This window comes from Mobula birostris, chromosome 2 (genome assembly GCF_030028105.1).
Source record: "Mobula birostris isolate sMobBir1 chromosome 2, sMobBir1.hap1, whole genome shotgun sequence".
Taxonomy (NCBI): domain Eukaryota; kingdom Metazoa; phylum Chordata; class Chondrichthyes; order Myliobatiformes; family Myliobatidae; genus Mobula; species Mobula birostris.
The window spans coordinates 25,025,483-25,052,530 of NC_092371.1; the positions used below are offsets into that span (position 1 = coordinate 25,025,483).

The window sequence follows — 27,048 nt, forward strand, 5'->3', positions numbered from 1 at the left end:
TCGACGACACAATGACTAGTGATATTCATAGGCTAAGCAATTCGCTGTACACTGCTACATAATCACACAGCAGTATGTCCAGAGAACCCTCTACTGCTCGCTCGAGATCATGTCTCCAAGGCCTTCGGACATAAGGAAGGATAGGCTAAGAAAGTGCACCAACAGCTCTATGTCCTCAGGAAGCTATAGAAATTCAGCATATCCCTGTTGACCCTCATCAATGAATGTAGTTGAAACATTAAAGCCATCCTCTGTGGATGCATAACAGCTTGCTTTGGCAACTGCTCTGCCCATGACTGCAACAAACTGCAGAAAGTCGTGGACACAGCTTGGCACATCATGGAAAGCCACCTCCTCTCCATAGACTCGATCTGTATTTCTCACTGCGTCAGTGAAGTAGCCAGTATAATCAAAGACCCCCTCTTGCCCTGGACATTCTCTCACCTCCCCTCCTCCTATCAGCAGAAGATACAAACTCCAACATTCCCATCACTGAGGTCCTAGTTACACTCAGTCAGTTCCACTGAGTAAGAACTTGACTCCTCGGGATTTTAAGGAAGAGTTTTCCCTGGACCTGTGACCCTCCAAGAGAAAAGAAATCACTTATCTAAGTGAAGAACCCTTCATATTTCAACAACCATCTCTGATTCCTAATTCTTCTGCAGGAGGCAATATCCTCTCCATCTATCTTCTCAATGGAATATAAGAGTGTGAGGTGCTCGACAGGGCAGATGGTGAACCTGCTCTTGGAGTATTACGGACATTTTGGTCTCCATGTTAAAGGAATGACATCCTTGCATTGGGGGTAGAACAGAGGAGGTTCACCAGGTTAGTTTCTGGGATGAAGGGGTTAAAGAATGAAGACAGCTTGAGCAGGATGGACCTGTTCACAATAATAAGTGGTGATCCTACTGAAATGCATATGATCCTGAGGGGCCTCAGCAAGGCGGTTGCTGGGAGGTATCTAGAGCTCAGCAGCAGAGTTTCGGAGCAAGGGCTCACCCGTTTCAGACAGAAGTGAGGTGTAATTTCTTCCCAGAGTTTTGTGGATCTTTGGGATTCTCTACCTCAGGAGATGGCAAGAGGGATAGAGTCATTGAATATATTCTAAGTGGAGATGGGCAGGCATTTGAACCACAAGTGAGTGGTGAGACTTGGGGAGAGAGCAGGAAGGTGGTGCTGAGTTTGGAGAGAGGATAGATGATTGTCTCGGTCTCAGAAAGGTGGTAGACAGATGTCTGGGTCTGGGGGAGGTGGTAGATGGATGTCTGGGTCTGGGGGAGGTGGTAGATGGATGTCTGGGTCTGGGGGAGGTGGTAAGCAGATGTCTGGGTCTGGGGGAAGTGGTAAACAGATGTCTGGGTCTGGGGGAAGTGGTAAACAGATGTCTGGATCTGGGGGAGGTGGTAGATGGATGTCTGGGTCTGGGGGAGGTGGTAGACGGATGTCTGGATCTGGGGGAGGTGGTAGATGGATGTCTGGGTCTGGGGGAGGTGGTAGACAGATGTCTGGGTCTGGGGGAGGTGGTAGACAGATATTTGGGTTTGGGAGTCATTGTAGATGGATGTCTGGGTCTGAGGGAGGTGGTAGATGGATGCCTGGGTCTGGGGGAGGTGGCAGATGGATGTCTGGATCTGGGGGAGGTGGTAGATGGATGTCTGGGTCTGGGGGAGGTGGTAGATGGATGTCTGGGTCTGAGGGAGGTGGCAGATGGATGTCTGGGTCTAGGGGAGGTGGTAGACGGATGCCTGGGTCTGGGGGAGGTGGTAGATGGATGTCTGGGTCTGGGGGAGGTGGTAGATGGATGTCTGGGTCTAGGGGAGGTGGTAGATAGATGTCTGGGTCTGGGGGAGGTGGTAAACAGATGTCTGGGTCTGGGGGAGGTGGTAGACGGATGTCTGGGTCTGGGGGAGGTGGTAAGCAGATGTCTGGATCTGGGGGAGGTGGTAGATGGATGTCTGGGTCTGGGGGAGGTGGTAGATGGATGTCTGGGTCTGGGGGAGGTGGTAAGCAGATGTCTGGGTCTGGGGGAGGTGGTAAACAGATGTCTGGGTCTGGGGGAGGTGGTAGACGGATGTCTGGGTCTGGGGGAGGTGGTAAGCAGATGTCTGGATCTGGGGGAGGTGGTAGATGGATGTCTGGGTCTGGGGGAGGTGGTAGATGGATGTCTGGGTCTGGGGGAGGTGGTAGATGGATGTCTGAGTCTGGGGGAGGTAGTAGATGGATGTCTGGGTCTGGGGGAGGTGGTAGATGGATGTCTGGGTCTGGGGGAGGTGGTAGATGGATGTCTGGGTCTGGGGGAGGTGGTAAGCAGATGTCTGGGTCTGGGGGAGGTGGTAAACAGATGTCTGGGTCTGGGGGAGGTGGTAGACGGATGTCTGGGTCTGGGGGAGGTGGTAAGCAGATGTCTGGATCTGGGGGAGGTGGTAGATGGATGTCTGGGTCTGGGGGAGGTGGTAGATGGATGTCTGAGTCTGGGGGAGGTAGTAGATGGATGTCTGGGTCTGGGGGAGGTGGTAGATAGATGTCTGGGTCTGGGGGAGGTGGTAAACAGATGTCTGGGTCTGGGGGAGGTGGTAGACGGATGTCTGGGTCTGGGGGAGGTGGTAAGCAGATGTCTGGATCTGGGGGAGGTGGTAGATGGATGTCTGGGTCTGGGGGAGGTGGTAGATGGATGTCTGGGTCTGGGGGAGGTGGTAGATGGATGTCTGAGTCTGGGGGAGGTAGTAGATGGATGTCTGGGTCTGGGGGAGGTGGTAGATGGATGTCTGGGTCTGGGGGAGGTGGTAAGCAGATGTCTGGGTCTGGGGGAGGTGGTAGATGGATGTCTGGGTCTGGGGGAAGTGGTAGACGGATGTCTGGGTCTGGGGGAGGTGGTAGATGGATGTCTAGGTCTGGGGGAGGTGGTAGATGGATGTCTGGATCTGGGGGAGGTGGTAGATGGATGTCTGGGTCTGGGGGAGGTGGTAGATGGATGTCTGGGTCTGGGGGAGGTGGTAGACAGATGCCTGGGTCTGGGGGAGGTGGTAGACGGATGTCTGGGTCCGGGGGAGGTGGTAGACAGATGTCTAGGCCTGGGAGAGGTAGTAGACAGATATTTGGGTTTGGGAATCATTGTAGATGGATGTCTGAGTCTGGGGGAGGTGGTAGATGGATGTCTGGGTCTGGGGGAGGTGGTAGAAAGTGTCTGGATCTGGGGGAGGCAGTACATAGCTGTCTAGGTTTAGGGGAGGTGCCACAGAAAGAGTGTGACTTCAGAAATACTACTTATTTAAACCTGCCCATTGTCGCTGTCAATCAAATCCAGATTTACATGCTTAATTTAATTTAAAATTATTCAGACTGCTGTGTATCTCTTATTTTGTTCTCCAATTATCTGAACCCTGTAACTTGCCTTTAACTTGTTTGCAATATCAATCCTCCTGCTTCCAAACCACACAAAACAGAATCAGAACAAGGCTGATGATAGCAACAAGGCCACATTACTGACTGGTGATTTAAGTGGACGCACAAGAGACTGCAGATGCTGGAATCTGGAGCAACAAAAGATCTGGTGGAGGAGCTTAGCAGGTCAATCAATATTTGTGGAAGAAAGGAAATAACGATGCATCAGGAGTCCTAAGTTCTTCCCATCAGTTTTGTGCACACAAAACTCTTGATTCAATTCCTGTTCATAACTCCCCCTTGGCAAATATTGCCTTGTGTCTATATAAGTTACAAGCAGCCAACATAATCAAGGACCTCTCCCACCCTGGAATTTCTCTTTTCTCCCACTATCCTCCCCACCCTCCACTTCCCAGGTAGAAATTACAAAAATACAAGCACATGCACCACCAAACTCAGGGACAGCATCTATCTCACTGCTATTGGGCTCATGAATAGACCTCTCATACATTAAAAGATGACTCTTGATCTCCCTGTCCAGCTTGTTGTAGCCCTTGTTTGTCTACCTGCACTGCAGTTTCTCCGTAACTGTAAAAATGTATTTACCATTCCGCTTTCCTTTTTACTACTTACATATGGTATGATCTAACTGGATGGGATGCAAACAAAAGCTGTTCACTACATCTCGGTACATCTGACAATAATGAACCTATACTGATAATGAGGATGGACTTGTTTTGATGGATAAATATCTGTTACAAGCCCTGGCTCTGGACTCCTAGGTCACCGCAGACAAGGAAGGGTTACTGTTGCAGACATTTAGTTTACAATATCTCGAAGCGGAGTCTGGCACTGATTGTGTGAAGGCAACAGCGCGTCTGTCCTGATTCATTAGGATGAAACTGCTGTACTGTGGGAGTTGGATGTGAGAGACTAGCAATATGCTCAGAGAGTTGCTGTTCAAGTGTGAACACCAATGATTCTCACGGGGAAGAGAAAAAGGTACACTCTGCTCACACAGTTTGCTCCCCAGCCTTGTCCCACACCCTCCTGTGACTCCCTGCATACTGGGACACCTGTCAGAATCATTGTCTCCAAAAAGATCATTCCTATGCACTATGGTGCCACATTCTGAAAGGGCAGCTTTACATGTTCAAGATTCAAACGTTGAGCGATTTTTTTGAAAGCTAAACTATCTAAGCTATTTTCATATAAATTGATTGCTCCAGAACTGAGAACACTGTCTGGTCACCTGTAAAAGATATTTAACTTTATAAAGTGATGAAGCAGTCTGTGAGGCATGGGATGTTTCCAATTGAGGAGCTGAAGATGTAAGGCTGAGTATACGGTATATAATGTTCAGATGGTAGGTAGGAAAAACATTTTCTTTAACCCAGTCTGTAATGAGGCTGTGGAATAGTCAACTCAATGGTGACTGAAACAATATCAACATTTAAAAATAAATTTGATAGGTGTTTAAGTAAAAGGTGGGCAGGAAGTTTGTTTAATGTTCTGGAAGAATAATTTTCTGATATCAATAGCCCAAAGTTGAAATGTAAGGATTAGAAAATTGATATTTTTACATCTTTGTTGGAGAAGTGGTGAAGGAATAAACCCAATAACTACAGAGAAAGTTTGACTTCAGAAGAGAGTAAGATCCAAGAAACAATCATCAGTGACAGAATTAGCAGTGATGTGAATTCTTGTTTTTGAATAAGGGAGATGGTTGATGAGGTGAATGCAACTGATGTGGTGCATGTGGACTTCTGAAGGGTGTTCAATGAAGGTTTGTCATCAAGTTTAAAGTCTTTGGAATAAAAAGAGTTGCAGTGGCCTGGATAGACAATTGCCTGAGTAAAAGGGAACAGGGAAATAGAGAGAGGAGGTTTTGCACTCCGGAGGGAACTGTGCAGTGGAGTGTTCCACAGGGGTGAGTTAATTGGAACACTGCATTCCTGATTGTCCCATGATTTGGACTCGAAGTCAGGGGTACCAGACATAACTTAAAATTAGTAGGTGACACAAACTTGGAAGTGTGGTGAGGACATCAAAGAGTTATAGACATGTTATTGGAATGGAAAGATAGTTGGCAGATAAAACGTAACTGGAGATGTGGTGTTCTACTTTATGATAGTGAGAAGAGGCGTTATAAACTGGAGGGCATAATGTTTAAGGAGTATACAAAGAGTGAACTGGGAGTATGTGCGCATTTCTATGAGGAACCCCTGCAGGGCTGTCCTGCAGATTGATGTCCAACAACCACAACTACCTGCCTTTGTGTGAGGCGTAACTCCAACTTTTAGAGTGCTTTCCCCTTAATGCCCACTGACTTCAATGTTCCTTAATCAGATTCTCTCTTGATGCCAGGGCAGAGACATTCACATCATCTCTGGGATTCAACTCTATGGACCAAGTCAGTGTTGAACTCTGGAGCCACATGGTTCTGGTGAAGCCCAAAATGGACATCAGGGATCAGGTTACCAGTGAGTGAGTACTACTTAATAGCACAATCAATGCCACTAACTAATATGTTACAGATGATTGAGAATAGATTGATTGGAAGGTAACTAGGCTGGATCAGATTTGTCCTTCAGTCTGTAACAGGGTATTCTCAAGTCATTTTCCACATTATCAAGTAGTTGCTGGTGTTGACACTGGAAAAGCTTGGGCCATATCTAGTTCTGGAGCAGAGGACTTCAGGATACAAATGGGATGTTGCCTCGTCCTTTAGGCTGTGTTGTATCCATGTTCCCAGCCTTCTATTTGGTTCTGTATCAAAAAGTATCTGCGGCTTACTGTGTCCACATCTGGCCACCCCATTATAGGAAGAATGTGGAGAAAGTGGCAAGCTCGCAGAAGAGATATACCGGGGTGCTGTCAGGATTAGAGGGCATGAGCTACAAGAAAAGATTGGACAAACTTGGATTGTTCTCCCTAAAGCGTTGGAGACGAAGGGGAGACCTGATTGAGATTTTTTTTATATACGAGAGGTATAGATAGGGTAGACAGTCAGAACTTTTCCCCAGGGTAGAACGTGCTTTTGATGTTAGAGAGGGAAGTTTAAAGGCAATGTAAGCGGTAATTTTTTTCTGCAAAGTGCTAGATGGAATGAGTTACCAGAGGCTGTAGTGAAAGCATGTAGTTTGGTGGAATTTAAGAGGCTTTTCGATACTGTAGTCACAGGAAGGGAACAGAGAAATGTGGATACTACATAGGAAGAGCAAGATCAGCATAACGTGGTGGGCTGAATGGCCAGCCATTGCTGAACTGTTCCTTGCTGTATGTCCTATCCCCATCTCAGTGGACAGAATCCATCGATGGACTGAATGGCCAGCGATTGCTGTACTGTTCCTTGTTCTATGTCCTATCCCCATCTAAATTGGAAGGTGTTGCTTTTTCATTCTAGATAAACACTTTTGGAAAGGGGTAGCGTTGTTAGATGTGCTGACTTCCAGATGAGATGCTAAACAGAACTCTTGATTGGACATGAAAGGTCCCATGTTACCAGCAGAGGAAAGCAGGAACAACTTCCTTGGGGCACCAGTCGATGTTTAATTCTCAACCAACGGCCAAAGCAGAAAACCCAATTATTTAATGAAAAGGAAACATGGCATACATTGCAAATCTGAAATAAGAACACAAAATGGAATCACTCAGCAGGTCAAGCAGCATCTGTAGAGAGAGAAACAAAGATAATATTTTATTACAGCTGGGAAAAAGAGATAAGTTAGTCTGAGGTAACAGAAGAACCAATGAGTTGTATTCCTGAAGTTAATTTGAGTTCAGAAGAATGAGAGGTGATCTTACTGAAACATATAAGATTGTAAGGACACTGGATAGGGTAAATACAAGGAGGATATTCTACCCATAGGAGAGCTCAGAACAAGAGACTGCCACCTCAGAAAAAGAGGATTCCTATTTAAGATTGAGATGAGGAAGAATTTCTTCTCAGTATGGTATCTGTGTCTTTGGCAATCTTTGCCCCAGGGAGGCTCCTTCCCCCTTCCTTTCCATTTCTGATGAAGGGTCTCAGCCTGAAAATCTGACTGTTCATTCCCCTCCCCATAGGTGCTGCCTGACCTGCTGAGTTCCTTCAGCATTTTCTGTGTGTTTGCTCTGAATTTCTAACATCTGCAGAATCTCTTGTACTTATGAGCTTGAATCTTTGATCAGACCAAAGGTGAGATGGTGGGACTTTTAATCAGTGAGGAAATCAAGAGGTGAGGAGGAGAGGTAAGAAAATGGATGAGAAAAGTTGGATCAGTCATGACCTTATTGAAAGATGGAGCAAGCTCAAGGTGTCTTTTTCAAATGTCTTGCCTCTCAACCACTTACTGCCCTCTCACTTTCTCTGTTGAATCCCCCACTCCCTCACTGTCACTTACTTTCCGTTCCCTCTCAATCCTCCTCCCCCATTCTCCCCTCCTGGCCACTGCTCCCCACCCCACAGTCCAAGAATGAGGCTGGCCTCAAACCCCACCTCGCCACCATCTCCACTCCGTGTTCAGGACCACTCCCCAACCTCCGATCACTTTCCAAGCCTATCCCCCCCAACCTGCCATCTTATTCTCAGCAGCCCTATTGTTTGAAGCCTTTGATTCCTGATGCAATCCCCCACAGTAGCGTCCATCCCATCTTCTGGAAAACTGAAAAACCCATCTTCTTAACTAATCTCCTTTAGAACATGGAACAGTACAGTACAGTGCCAGCCCTCCAGCCCACGATGATGCACTGTCTTTTAAACCTAATCTGACACTCTCCTCCTGCATAGCCCTCCATTTTTGTCTCATCTTTTTCCCTTTTTAGTAGTCATAGTCATAGTCATACTTTATTGATCCCGGGGGAAATTGGTTTTCGTTACAGTTGCACCATGAATAATAAATAGTAATAAAACCATAAATAGTTAAATAGTAATATGTAGATGATGCCAGTAGATTATGAAATAAATCCAGGACCAGCCTATTGGCTCAGGGTGTCTGACCCTCCAAGGGAGGAGTTGTAAAGTTTGATGGCCACAGGCAGGAATGACTTCCTATGACGCTCTGTGTTGCATCTCGGTGGAATGAGTCTCTGGCTGAATGTGCTCCTGTTCCCAACCAGTACATTATGCAGTGGATGGGAGACATTGTCCAAGATGGCTACGGTTAAGGGTCTCTTAAGTGTCCCTAATGTACCTGCCTCAACCACAATCTCTGGCAAACAAGTTCCACTCACCCATCACTCTCTTAAAGAAAAGCTAACTTTGTGATACCCCCCTCTTCTTCCCTCCAATCACCTAAAAATAATGCCTCTTGTGTTAGCTATTTCCATCCTGGGAAAAAAGACAATGGCTGTCTACTCTATCAATTCCTCTTATCATCTGAATGTTAAAAGGCCTGAACAGATTAGATATGGTAGAGTTATTTCTCATGGTAGGGGATTCTAGGACAAGAGGGCACGACTTCGGGATTAAAGGACGTTCTTTTAGGACTGAGGTGCTGAGAAGTTACTTTAGTCAGAGGGTGGTAAATCTGTGGAATTTGTTTCCATGAGTGGCTGTGGAGGCCAAGTCATTGGGTGCATTTAAGGCAGAGATAGATAAGTTCTTGATTAGCCGGGGCATCAAAGAGTATGGGGTGAAAGCAGGGGAGTGGGGATGACTGGAAGAATTGAATCAGCCCATGATTGAATAGCAGAGCAGACTAGATGGGCGGAATGGCCTACTTCTGCTCCAATATCTTATGGTTTTATGGTCTTATACACCTCCACCAAATCACGTCTCATGCTCAAGGCCAGTGGGTTACAGGAAGGATGTGGAGGCTTTGGAAAGGGTTCAAAAGAAGATCAACAGGACGCTGCCTAGGTAGAGAGTATCAGCCGGAAGGAGAGGTAGGTCAAGCTTGGGTCGGTTTCTCTGGAGCGACAGAAGCTGGGTGGTGACCTGATATACAATTAGACAGACAGAGGCAGAAATGCCATGGGATGAGAGGCAAAGCTTAAAGAAGCTGTGTGAAGCAAGCTTTTTACGCAGAAAGCAGTGAGTGCCTGGAATGCACCTCCAGGGGTTGTGGTGGAAGTAGGTTTGATAGTGGTAGTTGAGAGGCTATTCAAAAGGCAAGTAAATATACAAGGAATAGAGGAATATTGATCATGCGCAGGTAGGAGAGATGTAGTTTAATTTGGCGTCATGGTCAGCACAGACATTGTGGGCTCCAATAACTGAGTCCACGATGAAGCTGGTGCTGGCCTCATTGGAGCTTATGAGGGAACAGAACACAAACTGTCCCCAACCCTCAGTTACTGAATCAACTCACAGAAGGCAAATATTGGATGAGAATTATCCAAAAATTACCCAAACCTTTAATCCAATGGCCTCAGGATCAACGTGAGGTCTCTGCTGGTTACACTGCAGGGTGCTGGAAGACCACAGGAGGAGGTCCCCTAGATATCTTGTCCCAGGGAGATCCCTTAGCCCAGGGGAAGATACCCTGTCCCAAGCGTAGACATCTTGTCCCAGAACGAGGTATCTTGTCCTTGGGAAGATACCCTGTCCCAGAGGGAGACACCCTATCCCTGGGAAAAATACCCTCTCGTTGGGGAAGTACTCTGCCCCACAGGGAGACACCCTAGGGTAAATATTTTATCTCAGGAAGAGGTACATTGTCCCAGGGGAGGTACTGTACATTGTTCCAGGGGATGTACCCTGCACCAGGGTTGAAATACCTTGTCCCCGGGGGGAGATACCTGTCCCAAAGGGAAATACCTAGTCTGACAAGGATGTCTCCTGTCCCAGGAGGTTATACCCCGCCCATAGAAGAAGATGTCTCATCCCAAGAGATGCCCTGAATGAGGAAATTTCCTGTCCCAGGAGATGCTCTATCTCAAGAGGAGGTGATTATGTCCCAGGAGAGATTAACCTGTGCCAGGAAGAAGTACACTTGTCCACAGAGAAAAAGTGCCCTATCCCAGGTGGTGATATCCTATCCTAGGAGAGGGGTTTTCTGTCCTAGGAGAAGGGTTTTCTGTCCTAGGAGGAGATCCACTGAGCCAGGAGGAGATTACCTATCCAGGAGGTGCCTTGCCCCAAGAGGAGGTGCACTGTCCCAGAAGGAGGTGGCCTATCAGAAGAGGAGGAGGCCTGTCCCAGGAGGAGGTCATTCTGTCCCAAAGGAAATTGCCAGTCCCTGGGGATGCCCTCGTCCCAGGAGATACCGTGACCCTGAGGAGGTATGCTGTGCCAAGAGGAGAATGCTGGCCCCAGGAGATACCTTATCCTAGGAAGAGGTTTCCTGCCCCAGGAGGACATTGCCAGTCCCTGGGGATGACTTGTCCCAGGAGATTCCGTGACCGCAGGAGGAAATACCCCACCAATAATTAGTCAATTGTTAAATAATGTCTCAGTGTGCAAGAGCACAGTTTCCTCTTTGAAACATACATTTACCATCTGCTAACGCATCTTAATATTATCCTCTATGGAAGTAAGTCAGCTAATCATTATTCCCTGAGAAAGGCAACTACCTTAAACCAAACAGAACGCATTGTGTTTTCAGTTTAACAGCTGTTTGGTGTGAATACCTTAAAATATTTAACGTTACAATATTCTGATTCACATTGCTGGTGAATAATTTACAATTGCTCAAATAATTGATGGGTTGTGATGGAAGCAGAATATTTCACTTGTGTCAGTGTCAGCCAGTGAGATCTCACTTTGTTAATGTAATTCACTGATGAATATTCAGTGAGGGATGTCACTTTGTTGCACAGCTCACTCGTTCAATAATCTCATCTGTCTCCAAGTTCATTCCACTGCAAAACTTGTGAAATTAAAACAAAAGTTTTCTTTATTGAGAGCACTATGGAGAAAGGTTTATAATACTGGCAAGATATGTGTTATTTCCTTTCCCTTGTACTCCGTTTTGAACTTAACCTGACCCATTGCATTGGCAATGACATATCTGGGGACATGTCAGAATCATGGGAACAGGGGCCTTTCAAACCAAGCTCATTTGACCAGGGTCTTGCCATCACTGGAAACTGTGGCTCTGGGTCCTGTGTAACAGCCCCTTAAACATAACTTGGATGTATTGTTTGAAGAGAAACTAGGAGGAGTTTTGCTGCTTTGTGTCAGTTGGTGACACAGTGATGGTAAGAAAAGACGTATAGTACTGATTGTATTGTATTTGCTGTATATATTTTTATCAATGAAGTATATTTTTGAAATAACAAAACAGAACTTTTTGTAGGGTGCAAAATTCTGATCACCCCATTGCAGGATGGATGCGGAGGTTTTGGAGAAGGTGCAGAAGAAGTTTATCAGCCAACCAACCAGATTTGAGGATATTGGGGATATAAAGAGAGGTTGAACAATCTTGGGCTGTGTTCTTTGGAGCAGTCGGAGCTGTGGAAAGGCCTGATAGAAGTGTTAAAATTTGATAGGCGGTCAGAATCTTTTTTCCTCGGACAGCGACAGGGTGGACAGTCTGAATCTTTTTGTCAGGGTAAAACGTCAAATGATAGAGAACATGCATTTAAGGTGAGAGAGGAAAAGCTTAAGGGAGATTTGTGCGGCAACCTTTGGGTATCTGAAATGGACTGCCAGGGTAGCGGAGGAAGCAGATACAATTGCAGTGTTTGAGGCTTTTTACAGGCACACCAAGGTGCATGGAATAAAGGTGTGGATCATGTGCAGGTCGGAGAGGCTTTGTTCAAATTGGCAGAATGTTTGGCACAAACATCATGGGCCAAAGGGCCTGTTCCTGGGCGGTTCTCTGTTCTGTGAGTAATCTGCATCCACTTTTACTTCATGTCTTCACTCAACTGAAAGATATTGAACCCAGTCTTGAAAAGTTCAAGTGACTCAGCAATAATGTCCCTTCAAGAAACACGTACCAGAACACCACTGTTGTTTGATTCCTGAATGGGCTAGCTTTCATAGTTCTCCCCATCCAGGACAGGGAGCCTGAGGGCGAAGCTTGGGAGAACCTTATCTCCAGTTACATCCATTTCTATCGGTCAAGATGAGGGTAAATAACCATATGGTTTATGTCATGGGACTAGCAGGCCAGAGCATACCAATACCCCCAATGTGCTTTGGAATATAAAATTTATCTTTCCTAAACAAAGGTTTCCTGTGGAAGCCCAGTTTTGCTTTTTGGGAGCTTCTTCCCCTCCGCCGTCAGCTTTCTGAACAGTCAATGATCCTATCAGCACTACCTCACTATTTTTGTTCTCATTTTGTACTACTTATTTTATATATATATATATCATAATTCATAGTATATTTTATATACTGCTGCTGCAAAACTACAAATTTCATGACATACAGTATGTCAGTGATAATAAACCCGATTCTGTTTCTGATTCCAATTCTAAGTCCTGACGAAGGGTCTCGGCCCGAAACGTCGACTGTACCTCTTCCTAGAGATGCTGCCTGGCCTGCTGCGTTCACCAGCAACTTTGACGTGTGTTGCTTGAATTTCCAGCCTCTGCAGAATTCCTCGTGTTTGCTGATTCCGATTCTGATGGTTTTGGGTTCTTTGGAAAAGCTAACCTGCAGTGAAAGGCTGACCCATAAGAACCCTTGACCCACATCAACATGACTAAATTTTGATTGTCCTTTCGCCTGACTCGGGACAGAGATAAGAGCAGGACTCTCAGGGGTCCTGAGAGTAAAGAGTTTGCCGAGCCTCCGAAAACCCTGCAGAAAACCAGTTGTTGCAATGAGCCAGAGTGATGGAAGCAGCTTTAATAAAAACAACTTTTTGAATGTTTGAAATGGATGAAGATCAAGAGTCACAAATTCATACAGCAAGGAAACAAAGATCTTCGGCCCATCTGGTCCATGCCAACAAAAATTCCCATCTGCCTACATTTGTCTCACATCACTCCAAGTCTTTCCTTATACATGTGCCTCTTCAATTGTCTCCATGATCTGAAGGCTAAAGATCAGCAGGGCAAACTGTGCAGCTCACTGACCCGAATAGCTTACATCTGTGCTGTGTGACACAGCCCTAGACCAGAGAATGGGCAGCAATGTTACTGTTCCTGGCAGAGGCAGCTGCAGCCACGCTGCAGGAAGGTAATTAATATTCATTCTCTCTGCCCCTCTCGAATATCTTCTTCAATTTGATTTGTATCTTGAGTTGCAGTTAGCAATGTCTCAATGTGAATCTAATTGCTTCACGGCCGGCCCTGACAAAAAGGCTGGAGAAGCTTTGTAATTTTAGCGATTGCTTTTGGAGAAATTGTTAGATACTGAATTGCCTTATGTACAAGGCTGAAGATGGGGCTGTAACAGACTGATGTCGGAATTAGATATATAAATTGTGAGGTATTTTCAACACCTAGTCCAGTGGCCTGAACACAAAGTGCAATGACAGAATAACAACAGCACTGTGGTAATCTCTGTTGTGAGACAAAATGTCATGTGATCAAGCTGCCCATGTTCCTTTGCTGCAGTGTTAGGCAGACAACTCTGCAGGAAGTGTTAAACTGGGAGGCTGCCCCTCTAATCAGGAGATGCAAGCTCCCATATAACTGTCTATTAATGGTGCTAAGGTGAAGATAATAGGTGTAAATATCACCAGCAATTTGTTGTGGTCTAACACATAGATGCTGTGGTCAAGAAAGCACACCAAGATTCAGCTAAGGAAATTGGGCATATTCCTGAAGATTCTTACCAATCAGTACATAAGCACAACAGAAAGCTTTGCATCTGGACAGTATAGCTTGGTATGGCAACTGTTCTGCCCAAGTCCACAAGAAATTGCAGAATTGTGAACCCAGCCCAGGCTGTCACAAAAAGAGCCTCCCCCCCCCCCCAATAACTTTGTCTGCATTTCCCAGTGCCTCAGAAAGGTAGTCAACATAATCCAGGAGCCCACCAACCCTAGTCATTTTCTCTTCTCCCCTCTCCTGTCAAATAGAACATTCAAAAGCCTTAGAGCTTATGCCACCAGTTTCAATGACTGCTTCTATCTTCCAGTCATCAGACTCTTATACTCTCATAAGACCATAAGATATAGGAGCAGAATTAGGCCATTTGGCCCTTCAAGGCTGCTCCGCAATTTCATCATGGCTGATCCAATTTTCCCTCTCAGACCCAACTTCCTGCCTTCTCCCTGTATCTCTTCATGCCCTGACCAAGCAAGAAACTATCAACCTCTGCCTTAAATATACGTTAAGATTTGGCCTCCACAGCTGCCTGATTTCCACAGATTCACCACTCCCTGGCTAAAGAAATTCCTCCTCATCCCCGTTCTAAAAGGACACCCCTCTATTCTGAGGCTGAATCCTCTGGTCTTAGACTCTCCCACCACATCAACGCCTTTCACCATTCGATAGGTTTCAATGGGGTCACCCCTCATTCTTCTGAATTCCAATGAATACAGACCCAGAGCCATCAAACACTCTTCATACGACAAGCCATTCAATCCTGGAATCATTTTTGTGAACCTCCATTGAACCCTCTCCAGTTTCAGCACATCCTTTCTTAGATAAGGGGCCCAAAACTGCTCACAATACTCCAAATGAAGCCTCACCTGTGCTTTATAAAATCTCAACATTACATCCTTGTTCTTGTATTCCAGTCCTCTTGAAATGAATGCTACCATTGCATTTGCCTTCCTCACAACAACCTGCAAATTAACCTTCAGGGAATCCTGCACAAGGGTTCCCAAGTCCCTTTGCATCTCAGTTTTTTTGTATTTTCTCTCCATTTAGAAAATAGACAACCCTTTCATATCTTCTACCGAAGTACACGACCAAACACTTCCCGATACTATATTCCATCTGTCACTTCTTTGCCCATTCTCCTAATCTGTCTGTCCTGTAGCCTCTCTACTTCCTCAAAACTACCTACCCTGCCACTTATCTTCAGATTGTCTGCAAACTTTGCAACAAAGCCATCAATTCCATCATCCAAATCATTGACATATAACATAAAATGAATGAGTCCCAACTCAGAACCCTGTGGAACACCACTAGTCACCAGCAGACAACCAGAAAAGTCTCCCTTTATTCCCACTCTTTTACTCCTGCCAATCAGCCACTGCTTTATCCATTCTAGAATCTTCCCCGTCATACCATGACTTGTTAAGCAGCCTCATGTGTGACACCTTGTCAAAGGCCTTCTGAAAATCCAAATACACAACATCAATGAATTCTCCTTTGTCTATCCTGCTTGATATTTCTTCAAAGAATTCCAACAGATTTGTCAGGCAAAATTTTCCCTTGAGGAAACCATGCTGACTACAGCTAATTTTATCATATGCCTCCAAGTATTCTGAGATCTCATACTTAATTATTGACTCCAACATCTTCCCAACTATTGAGTTCAGACTAACTGGTCTATAGCTTCTACTTCTCTCCCTTCTTAAAGAGTGGAGTGACATTTGCAAATTTCCAGTCCTCCTGAACCATTCCAGAATCTAGCGATCCTTGGAAGATCATTACTAATGCCTCCACAATCTCTTCAGGCACCTCTTTCAGAACACTGGAGTGTACACCATCTGGTCCAAGTGACTTATCTACCTTCAGACCTTTCAGTTTTCCAAGAACCTTCTCTCTAGTTATGGTAACTTCACACACTTCATGACCCCTGACACTTAGAGCTTCCACCATACTGCTAGTGTCTTCCACAGTGAAGATTGACACAAAATACTTATTCAGTTCATACGCCATTTCATTATCCCCGGTATCATTTTCCAGTGGTCCAATTTCCACTCTCGTTTCTCTTTTACACTTTATCTATCTGAAGAAACTTTCAATATTATTGGCTAGCTTATTTTTGTATTCCATCTCTACCTTCTTAATGACTTTTTTAGTTGCCTTCTGCTGGTTTTTGAAAGCTTACCAATCCTCTAACTTCCCATTAATTTTTTCTAACTTCCCATTAATTTTTGCTCTATTATATGCCTTTTCTTTGGCTTTTATGTGGGCTTTGATTTCTCTTATTAACCACGGTTGTGTCATCTTTCCTTTAGAATACTTCTTCCACTGTGGGATGTATATGTCTCTTGCCTTCTGAATTGTTTCTAGAAATTCCAGCCATTGCTGCTCTGCTGTCATCCCTGCCAGTGTTAGTTTCCAATCGATTCTGGCCAACTCCTCTCTCATGCCTCTGTAATTCCCTTTACTCCACTGTAATACTGATACATCAGACTTTAGCTTTTCCTTCTCAAATTTCAGGGTAAATTCGATCGTATTATGATCGTATCACTTCCTCCAAGAGTTCTTTTACCTTAAGGTCTCTAATCAGTTCTGGTTCTTTGCACAACACCCAATCCAGAATAGCTGATCCCCTAGTGGGTTCAACCACAAGATGCTCTAAAAAAACCATCTCATGGGCACTCTAGAAATTCCCCCTCCATCATCAACCTTATTTTCCCAATCTATCTGCATATCGAAATCCCCCATGACTATTGTAACATTGTCCTTTTGACATGCATTTCCTATCTCCCACTGCAATTCATAAGCCACATCCTTACTACTGTTTGGGGGTTGCTGTTGTATCATCGTGGCCCTTACGCTTTACTTGTCCACTTGCACTGCACTTTCTTTGTAACTGCGCTTTGCATTCTGTTTTCGTTTTGCTACCTCAAAGTTCTTTATGTGCTGCATGATCTGACAGGATGACAGGCAAGCAGAAACTTGTCAGGGTCTTTGTGACAATCATAAGTCAACACCACTACCAGTAGATGACCATCTCAGCCCCTCGTCACTGGTTTTGTATTTTATTGTCTATCGGTTCTGATCCTTCTCGTTTCCCGTGGCTCAGTGGTGATTGTGAGCCTCTGAGGCCAGTCTGAGTCATCCACACAGAGACAGGCCCTTCGGCCCATCAGGTACCCATTTACTAGCTCCACGTACCAGCACTTGGTCCACAGCCATCTGTGGTCTATGCCTTGGCTACACACGTGCACATCTGAATACTTCTTAAATGTTGTGACAGTGTCTACCTCCCCAGGCACTGCATTTCAGATTCTCACCACCCTCTTGGTGAATAAATTCTTCCTCAGATCTGCTCTAAACCACTTTATCCCTTACTGTAAGCCTACACTCACTAGTTTCAGACATCTCTGCTGCGGGGGAGAGTTGCCTATTATCCACTTTGTGAGGTCAAATGTAAGGAGGCAGTAATGGCAACACCCTCACCAGTACTGATGTACCGAGGGATCTTGAGGTCCCTGAAAGCGGCTGCACAAATTAATAGGGGGGTGAAGAAGGCATATGTCAGGCTTGCCTTTATTGGTTAAGGAATTAATTTCAAGAGCTGAGAAGTTATGCTGTAGCTTTATAAAACTCCAATTAGGCTGCATCTGAAGCATTTCATTCAGTTCTGGTTACCTCATTACAGGAAGGATATTCATAAGACAGAGGAGCATAATTAGGCCATTCAGTCCATCGAGCCTACTCCGCCATTCCATCATGGTGGATCCCGGATTCCATATCCCTTGCCTTCTCACCATATCCTTTGATGCCCTGACTGATCAGGAAGCGATCTTGGACTTGCACGGACTTGGCCTCCACACAGTCTGTGACAGAGCACTCCATAGATTTACTATTCTCTGGCTAAAAAAAAATTCCTCCTTACCTCTGTTCTAAAGGGTTGCCTTTCATTTCTGAGGTTGTGCCCTCTAATTCTGGATACCCCCACCAGAGGAAACAGCCTCTCCACACCCACCCTCTCTAGTGCCTTCAAGGCTTTGTAGAGGCTGAAAAAGAGGTTTACCAAGATGCTGCCGGGTTAAAGAGCGTGTGCAATAAGGAAAGGTTGAACAAAGAGGCAAACACAAGGAAATCTACAGATGCAGGAATTTCAAGCAACACACATAAAAGTTGCTGGTGAGCGCAGCAGGCCAGGCAGCATCTATAGGAAGAGGTACAGTCGATGTTTCAGGCCGAGGCCCTTCATCAGGACTAACTGAAAGAAGAGATAGTAAGAGATTTGAAAGTGGGAGGGGGAGGGGGAGATCTGAAATGATAGGAGAAGACAGGAGGGGGAGGGATGGAGCCAAGAGCTGGACAGGTGATTGGCAAAAGGGATATGAGAGGATCATGGGACAGGAGGCCTAGGGAGAAAGAAAGGGGGAGGGGGGGAAAAACCAGAGGATGGGCAAGGGGTATAGTGAGGGGGACAGAGGGAGAAAAAGGAGAGAGAGAGAAAGAATGTGTGTATATAAATAAATAACGGATGGGGTACGAGGGGGAGGTGGGGCATTAGCGGAAGTTAGAGAAGTCGATATTCATGCTATCAGGTTGGAGGCTACCCAGACGGAATATAAGGTGTAGTTCCTCCAAGAAAACAGGGTGTGTTCTCTGAAGCAGAGGAGGCTGAGAGGAGTCATGATAGAAGTGCATATGAATATGAGAGGCATAGATGTTAACATTTTTGCAGGGTTAAAATGTCTAAAGTTAGAGAGCACGTATTTAAGCTGAGGGAATTAAGTTTAAAAGAGATCTGCAGGGCAAATGTTTTTACACCAAGAGTAACGGGGTGGTGGTGAAGGCAGATGTGAGAGAGGGGTTTAAGAAATTCTTAGATGGGCACATGAGTATGTAGAGAATCAAGGGCTATATGTAAGGAGAAGGGACTAGTTTAGTAGGCTTTAAATGACTAATTTAATGAGTTTCACACAGCACCATGAGCCAAAGGGCCTGTTCCTGTACTGTTCCACGTTCTGTGTTCTGTGCTCTTTGTTCTATGTTGTAATTATCACATTTTTCCAATCACTGGCCTAATTGCTTTTTTGGCTTTGTTTCTCCCTGGTCAAATGCGATTCTATCCACAGCTGGATCACTTTTCTTGCTGGATTTCTGTTTGCCTTAAAATATATGTTGAGCGTTTTTTTATATATATAGGAGGGAGATTGAAAATCTGGCCAAGTGGTGCCACAACAACAACCTCTCACTCAATGTCAGCAAGACAGTGGAGCTGATTATTGACCTCAGGAGGAGGAAACGAGAGGTCCATGAGCCAGTCCTCATCGGGGGTTCAGAGATGGAGAGGGTCAGCAACTTTAAATTCCTCAGTGTTACCATTTCAGAGGATCTGTCCTGGGCCAGATCGGTTTGCTTAACTTCAATTCAACTTAGCATCGCAGACAACCCACGGGGACAGATATAAGCCCCTTTGTTCAAAACCCTTATGCTAAAGTTAGTGCTTCAAATGAGCCTCCTCCAGGTCCCACACGGTTACTGTATCAACACACTTACTGCCAGTGAAAGTAAAGGCTCCTTTATTCACTTCCAGAATAGACGGTTTCTTCTTGTTTCTAGTTCATGATGTTACTTGATATTCAAGTCATTGGTTCCCCGTGGGATGTTACAATAAACTCAGAAAGGCTAACATTTGCTATCTATCCTAACTCCAGAATATTCCCTGTTACGTACCCCGTAACTGGGTTGCCAAACCAGCAGAAATGGACCACTCAGTTGGAGTCTGGATTACTGGAGCTAAGAAAGTTTTATTAAAGAAATAAGCAACACAGTACTCTAATCACAAGGATAATAAATGCAACAGTTCAGCAATGAATAAACACACATGTACACAGAACTAGGATAATAGGATCAATCAAGCTCTATCGCAGTCTAGGGGTAAATGACCAGTTTCAAGTGACGCAAAGTTCAGTTCAATTGAGTTCAGTTCAGTTCGCAGTAATCACTGTTGTGCCGTTGGGCGGGGAAAAGGAGAGAGAGCGAAAGCGAATGAATATTCAAAGCGGATTCCACACAGACCTCCGATATTCCTCGCAGTTAGCTTTCGGGCGAGTCCTTGGTAATGTCTTCTGAGGTCACCGACTGTGACCCTTCCGTTCCAGATACGATCGTTCTTCTGCGGTGAACCCAGCACCCAGGCAAGGGTGGACACACACACCAGGTTCCCGCCGATCCGTACCTTTCTACCCTGTGCGTCTATGGCTGGTCCCGCGACCAGACCTCCAACAACTCCCACCAACTAGTGGGGGGGGGGGCACACTGCTTTCAGGGTCTCGTTACCTCGTGGAGTCGTGTGTCGTGTCTTAGCGAACCTGCCCCTTTTTATCCCCCTGCTAGGGTATCGCCTGTCCATCACACTTCAAACAGTTCAGGGTTCAAAAGGAGCCAATCTCGACAATATTCAGATCGGTGTCTCCTTCCGTTAAACTCTCTCGTCTCTTCATTAACATTTCCAAATGCTGCTCCGTTGTTTTACTTATCTCTCTCTCCTGAAGACAGGTGGCAGATCAACTGTTGATCCCACTGGTGCTAGCACAGGACAGTTAACATCTTAGTCTATGTGTGCTTTTGTAACCCTCTTTCGTCACACCCCTCTCCTTTAAGGATTTTTACCGGGGTAAAAATTATAAGCATGAATACATTATTAGATACACACAAATATACATCTTCATCGGCTATTTGGCTAATACAGAGAATTTTAAGTTGTCAACACCTGGGCAGACAGTCAGCAATCACACTTTCCGTTCCTTTTATATGTGTTATTTTAATAATCCTTTGAACCAGGCTCCAACTTAGCAAACTTCATAGTGGCCGAAAATACTGATGAATTATGATCAGTGTAACCTCTCATTGGGTTTCGTCCCGGACCACGATAATGAGGGTCATCCCATCCCGACTTAGTTTTCTTTCGCAAGGGCTTAGTAGGAGGGGGAGGGGTAGTACCCGCAAAGTTATTGCAAAACTTCCTACAGTACCCCACCATCTCCAAGAGCCTTCTGAGGGCCTTCTTGTCTGTCGGGGTTGGGATGTCAGTGATAGCCCGCACCTTAGCTTGCATCGCTGCCAGCTGCCCCCGTGTTACCACAATTCCCAGATAGGTGACCTTCGCATGGCTGAACTCATTTTTTTCAAGGTTCACTATCAAGCTGGCTTCAGACAGCCGTATTACATCGCCAATATACATTTCTGTGTTCCTTAGCCCGTTTGTCACTGAATTAATCATTCTATAGGGGTGTTGCTCACTAGGCTGACCTGATGTGACAACAGACCCATGTCCCAGCTCTTTGCATCGCCTCGGGACATCTAGACCTACGTGCGCGTGCCGGTTAATTAGCTTTATCAATGGCTCGCTTTGTTTGGGGGTTAGGTGAGAGACCTTATCAGCAAAGCGGGTCAACACAATAGACATTTCCCATCTGGTCGGCACCACACCTATCTTTTCAAAATGGTTTTTCCCCTTATCAGGTGGCACCCTAGCTTCATTGATTTTCACACTAACACCGACTTGGTTTGTTAGCATATCAAAAGCCTGTGACCGTCTCAGTTCGCGTCTGCAATAATCAATAACATCCTTTCTCCTGTGCTGCCAGAAAAACTCTCTCATGGCTCCGCCGACTGTTTCCTTCAGCACCTCAAAATGTCTGCCGAGGAGTACCTTGTGGGCCAGGTTAAAAATCTCATTCCCATAACTCTTTTGCACCACCCCCCATTCCTCATCTATGGTACTTGGTCTCCCTTTCTTCCTTAGCACACCCTCCTCCACACAATAGCCTACTGGCTCTCTTTTTAATCCTGCTTCAGAGAGCTGTTTCCTCATCTCACTCCTGTGCCTGTATAAAGTCCTTCTTTTCTAATGATAAATCTACCTTAATTTCCCCACTTCCTCCAGTTTCATTACGCTCCTTCTTTTCACTTTCTACCCCCTCCTCGTACAAGGCTGGTAGAAACGTCTCAGCAGTCTCTCTGGACATACAGCGAGTCACTGCGCAAACAGGATGAACCTGTGAGTCCATGGGTGGGGCCTCAATGCTGGCAGGCTGACCTGTCAATCTCACTGCCGGGAACACAATTCCCCCGGCGAGGTCATTACCGAGCAAGACTTCCACGCCTTTCATCGGTAATTCGGGCCTCACCCCGATCGTGACTAGTCCAGAGACCAAGATGCTTTGTAGGTGTATCTGGTGCAAAGGGACTGCCTCTGTCCCTTCCCCAATACCTTTGACCCTGACCTTCCCAGTCTGGGTCTCTGAACTAAACTCTAACACACTCTTCAATATCAATGACTGACACACTCCCGTGTCTCTCCAGATCCGCACTGGAACTGGGTTTAACCCCTTCTTCACCGACACCAATCCGGCCGAGATAAACCTCTCGCGCCCTTCCTGAACTTTGGCAGACCTTTCCTCTCCTAGCGGTTCATTTACCAGCTTGATACAGCCAGTTGAAATCACCGTTTTTCCTTTCCCCGTCTCCTTCTTTGGGGCAAAGCACCTGGACGCAAAGTGTCCGACTTTCCCACAATTATAACAGACGACCCCAGGAGACTTCCTACCAGACTGCTCCTGGTCTACCTTATCCTTCTCACTAGTCCCCGGCTTACTTACTGACTTTTCCGGCGGACTCTCCCCGCCATCCTGACTACCCTTCTGGTAGCCTTTACTCGGGGCAAACTTCATTTTATGCGTCAACACGTACTCATCCGCTAACTTAGCAGTTGCGGCAAACGTGGCTGCCTCTTTCTCATCCAGGTAGGGTCTCATACCTTCAGGGACACAACCTTTAAACTGTTCAATCAGGATCAGCTGTAGCAGTCTGTCATAATCCCCATCTACCGCCTTTGAGGCGCACCAACGCTCACAATATGTCTGCATCTCACGGGCAAACTCTAAATACGTGCGGTCCCACTGCTTCCTCGCATTCCGGAACCTCTGCCGGTATGCCTCCGGGACCAACTCATAAATCCTGAGGATGGCCTCTTTCACCACCTCATACCTCTGGGCATCTTCTGCAGACAAAGCCGAGTAAGCTTATTGGGCTTTCCCTTTAAGTACACTCTGAAGCAAAACAGCCCACTTATCCCTCGGCAAGTCCTGACTTGCAACAACTTTTTCGAAATGGAGAAAGTACCGATCCACATCGGTATCGTCAAATGGGGGAACCAGCCTAACCTCCTGGGTCACCCTGAACCCTCCACCTTGGTTCGGCATGGGCCCCTGCTCTGCCCTTATCTTTAACTTCTCCAGCTCGAATTCCCTTTCCCTCCATTTCTCTTCATGTTCTAGCTGCCGTACCCGGAACTCGTGCTCGAGTCTTAGTTTTTCAAGCTGCACCTGTACTGCGTCTCCACCAGGTTTTCCAATAGATATCACCTCCAGCTCCCCTTGGGGAAACACACCTTTAGATACATAGTGCTCTACGATAGCTCTGTGTATCTCCTCTCTCCTCATTGTCGACTTCCCCTTAACAAGATTCAACCGTTTGGCCACAGCTGCCAATTCCGCTTTCCAGGCATCCTCTAATGCCTCCAAGGTCAGCGCCTTTAGAAATTCCTCAATCTCCATTTCTGCTGTTTGTCTTTTCTTTCTTTCGGGAATTTTAACCCAATCAATTTACCCTGTCCCAAATTTAGTGTTCAAAATCCCGGACGAGCCCCCACTTATGTTACGTACCCCGTAACTGGGTTGCCAAACCAGCAGAAATGGACCACTCAGTTGGAGTCTGGATTACTGGAGCTAAGAAAGTTTTGTTAAAGAAATAAGCAACACGGTAATCTAATCACAAGGATAATAAATGCAACAGTTCAGCAATGAATAAACACACATGTACACAGAACTAGGATAATAGGATCAATCAAGCTCTATCGCAGTCTAGGGGTAAATGACCAGTTTCAAGTGACGCAAAGTTCAGTTCAATTGAGTTCAGTTCAGTTCGCAGTAATCACTGTTGTGCCGTTGGGCGGGGAAAAGGAGAGAGAACGAAAGCGAATGAATATTCAAAACGGATTCCACACAGACCTTCGATATTCCTCGCAGTTAGCTTTCAGGCGAGTCCTTGATAATGTCTTCTGAGGTCACTGACTGTGACCTCTCCGTTCCAGATACGATCGTACTTCTGCAGTGAACCCAGCACCCAGGCAAGGGTGGACACACACACCAGGTTCCCGCCGATCCGTACCTTTCTACCCTGTGCGTCTATAGCCGGTCCCGTGACCAGACCTCCAACAACCCCCACCAACTAGTGGGGGGGGGGGGTGGTACACTGCTTTCAGGGTCTCGTTACCTCGTGGAGTCGTGTGTCGTGTCTTAGCGAACCTGCCCCTTTTTATCTCCCTGCTGGGGTATCGCCTGTCCATCACACTTCAAACAGTTCAGGGTTCAAAAGGAGCCGGTCTCCACAATATTCAGACCGGAGTCTCCTTCCCTTAAACTCTCTCGTCTCTTCATTAACATTTCCAAATGCTGCTCTGTTGTCTTACTTATCTCTCTCTCCTGAAGACAGGTGGCAGATCAACTGTTGATCCCACTGGTGCCAGCACAGGACAGTTAACATCTTAGTCTATGTGTGCTTTTGTAACCCTCTTTTGTCACAGGCCTAACAGGTGGACTTCCTGACCGGTCGTGTGTCGTGTGCTTGTCTTTAGATCTTCTGTGACAGAGCACAGACTGAACTATGGGGGAAGGCTCAAACAATCGGGGTGAGGGGGAGTGTGGTGAAACAATTTGAAAAGATCCTCTTACTGAAGAACTCATTGTTTCTGCACTTCCCATCATGCCTTGTGGCCATGCTATGTTGGTACCAGAACGTGTGGCGACACCTGGAGGCTGCCCCTAGCACACTCTTAGGTGTGCTGGTTCTTAACGCAAATGATGCATGTTCTGATGTACGTGTGATAAATAAATCTGAATCTCCCCTCGTTGAAATCAGTCCATTGTTGAGCTGTCACACAAAAATTCTTCAGAAAATAAACACAAGCAAAAGAGAATCTGCATGTGCTGGGAATCCAAGCAACACACACAAAATGCTGGAGGAACTCAGCAGGTCAGGCAGCATCTATGGAAAAGAGTACAGTCAACGTTTCGTGCTGAGAAACATTCAGCCGGACTGGAGAAGGGTCTCGGCCCGGAATGTCAACAGTCCTCTTTTCCAGAGAAGCTGCCTGGCCTGCTGAGTTCCTCCAGTATTTTGTGTGTTTTGTTCAGAAAAGAATCATTCAGGATCTGGATGAGACTGAAAATTCTTAGACTCAATATAATAGTGTATTGGAACAGTTCAGAGAAGGTTGATTCAACTGATATCTGGAATGGAGGGGTATCTGATAAGGAATGGTTGAGCAAGCAAAACTTGTATCATCAGGAGCTTGGAGCAGTGACAGGAGAATCTGATTGAACATAATATCCAAAGTTGGTTTCACACTCAGTATTAGGCACAGCATCTCTCCCTCTGCCAAGAGTTCGACAGCTTTTCATCACTACGCCTGGTTTCATTTTTTAGGACAGCTATTATCTGGGTAATATGGCATTCAATAGTGCAGCATTAGGACAGGCCTATCGATCCACAATATCCATGCCAACCAAATTTAATTAATCCCGTCTGCCTGTGCATGGTCCATCTCCCTATGTTTCTACCTGTTCATGTGCCTATCAATGTTGCTAATGATAGCACTGGTTCCATTTCTACTCTTTAAGCTCCATCTTTTGTTTCCTTTCGAGTCCTGGTTGTTCACGTCATCGCCCTTTGTCAGATTTTATCATCCTTTGTCAGTTAACCTTTCCTAACTACCATCCTAGTCCTCCACATTGTTCTTTCCATTACACACTCTCTCCCTAGCCATTGTCCGATTAAAATCTGTTACATTTTATGATGGTGGTCTGTATTTGGAACGGTGAACTGTGTTTGGAGCTCTAGTTGGTCTGTGTTTGCAGAGGCATTTGTTCTGTGTTTGCAGCAGAGTGTGGGCTGTATTTGGTCTGTGTTTGGACTGTTTGCAGCAACATGTGAGTTGTGTTTGGAGCAGTGTGTGAGCTGCGTTTGGGCTGTACTAGGGGTGATTGATAAGTTCGTGGCCTAAGGTAGAAGGAGTCCATTTTAGAAAACCTAGCACATTTATTTTTCCTACATTTACACACTTAGTCCAGCAGTCGTGGAGCATACGGATCCCTCCTTTGTAGAAGTGGTCCACAGCAGGGGTAATTGATAAGTTCGTGGCTTAAGGTAGAAGGAGATGAGTTATTAACTTCAAACTTTCTGCATTATCACTCAAAGAGTTGAACTGTACGTGCATGTAACAAGAGCGTCTTGGACCTCCAGGTGGTCCACAGCAGGGGTGATTGATAAGTTTGTGGCCCAAGGTAGAAGGAGATGAGGAGAAACTTCACTCAGAGTTGAACTGCACGTGTATGTAACGAGAGCTGTATAACTCATCTCCTTCTACTTTAGGCCACTAACTTATCAATCACACCTGCTGTGGACCACCTGGAGGTCCAAGACGCTCTTGTTACATGCACATGCAGTTCAACTCTTTGATTGATAATGCAGAAAGTTTGAAGTTAATAACTCATCTCCTTCTACCTTAGGCCACGAACTTATCAATTACCCCTGCTGTGGACCACTTCTACAAAGGAGAGATCCGTATGCTCCACGACCGCTGGACTGAGTGTGTACATGTAGAGGGGACTATGTTGAAAAATAAATGTGCTTGGTTTTCTAAAATTGACCCCTTCTACCTTAGGCCATGAACTTATCAATCACCCCTGGTATGAGGAGCAGTCTAATTGTTCTGTGTTTAGAGCAGTATTTGAGCTGTGTTTGCAGTGTGTTTGGAGCAGTGTGTGAGCTGTGTTTGGAACAGTGTATTTGTTCTGTGTTTGGAGCAGTGTTTGGTCTGTGTTTGGAGCAGTGTGTGAGCAGAGTTTGGAGCTGTATTTGGACTACGTTTGGGCCAGTGTTTCATTGCGTTTTGTCTGTGTT

The 27,048-nt window shown here is 45.7% G+C and overlaps 1 protein-coding gene across 4 annotated transcripts in view; it reads left to right on the forward strand.

Moving 5' to 3' along the window:
• Nucleotides 1–27,048, forward strand: part of LOC140185460 (ciliary microtubule inner protein 1-like) — a 206,316-nt gene that overhangs the window by 88,984 nt on the left and 90,284 nt on the right. For 2 of the 4 annotated variants that reach the window (XM_072238800.1, XM_072238824.1), the window contains exons 1-2: nucleotides 4,319–4,386; nucleotides 5,752–5,871. The exons of the other annotated variants lie outside the window; for them this stretch is intronic. In XM_072238800.1, coding sequence (XP_072094901.1) covers nucleotides 4,361–4,386; nucleotides 5,752–5,871 — 146 coding nt within the window. In that variant the 5' untranslated portion in view covers nucleotides 4,319–4,360. Of the gene's footprint in view, nucleotides 1–4,318; nucleotides 4,387–5,751; nucleotides 5,872–27,048 lie in introns of those variants that run through there. 4 annotated transcript variants of the gene reach the window in all.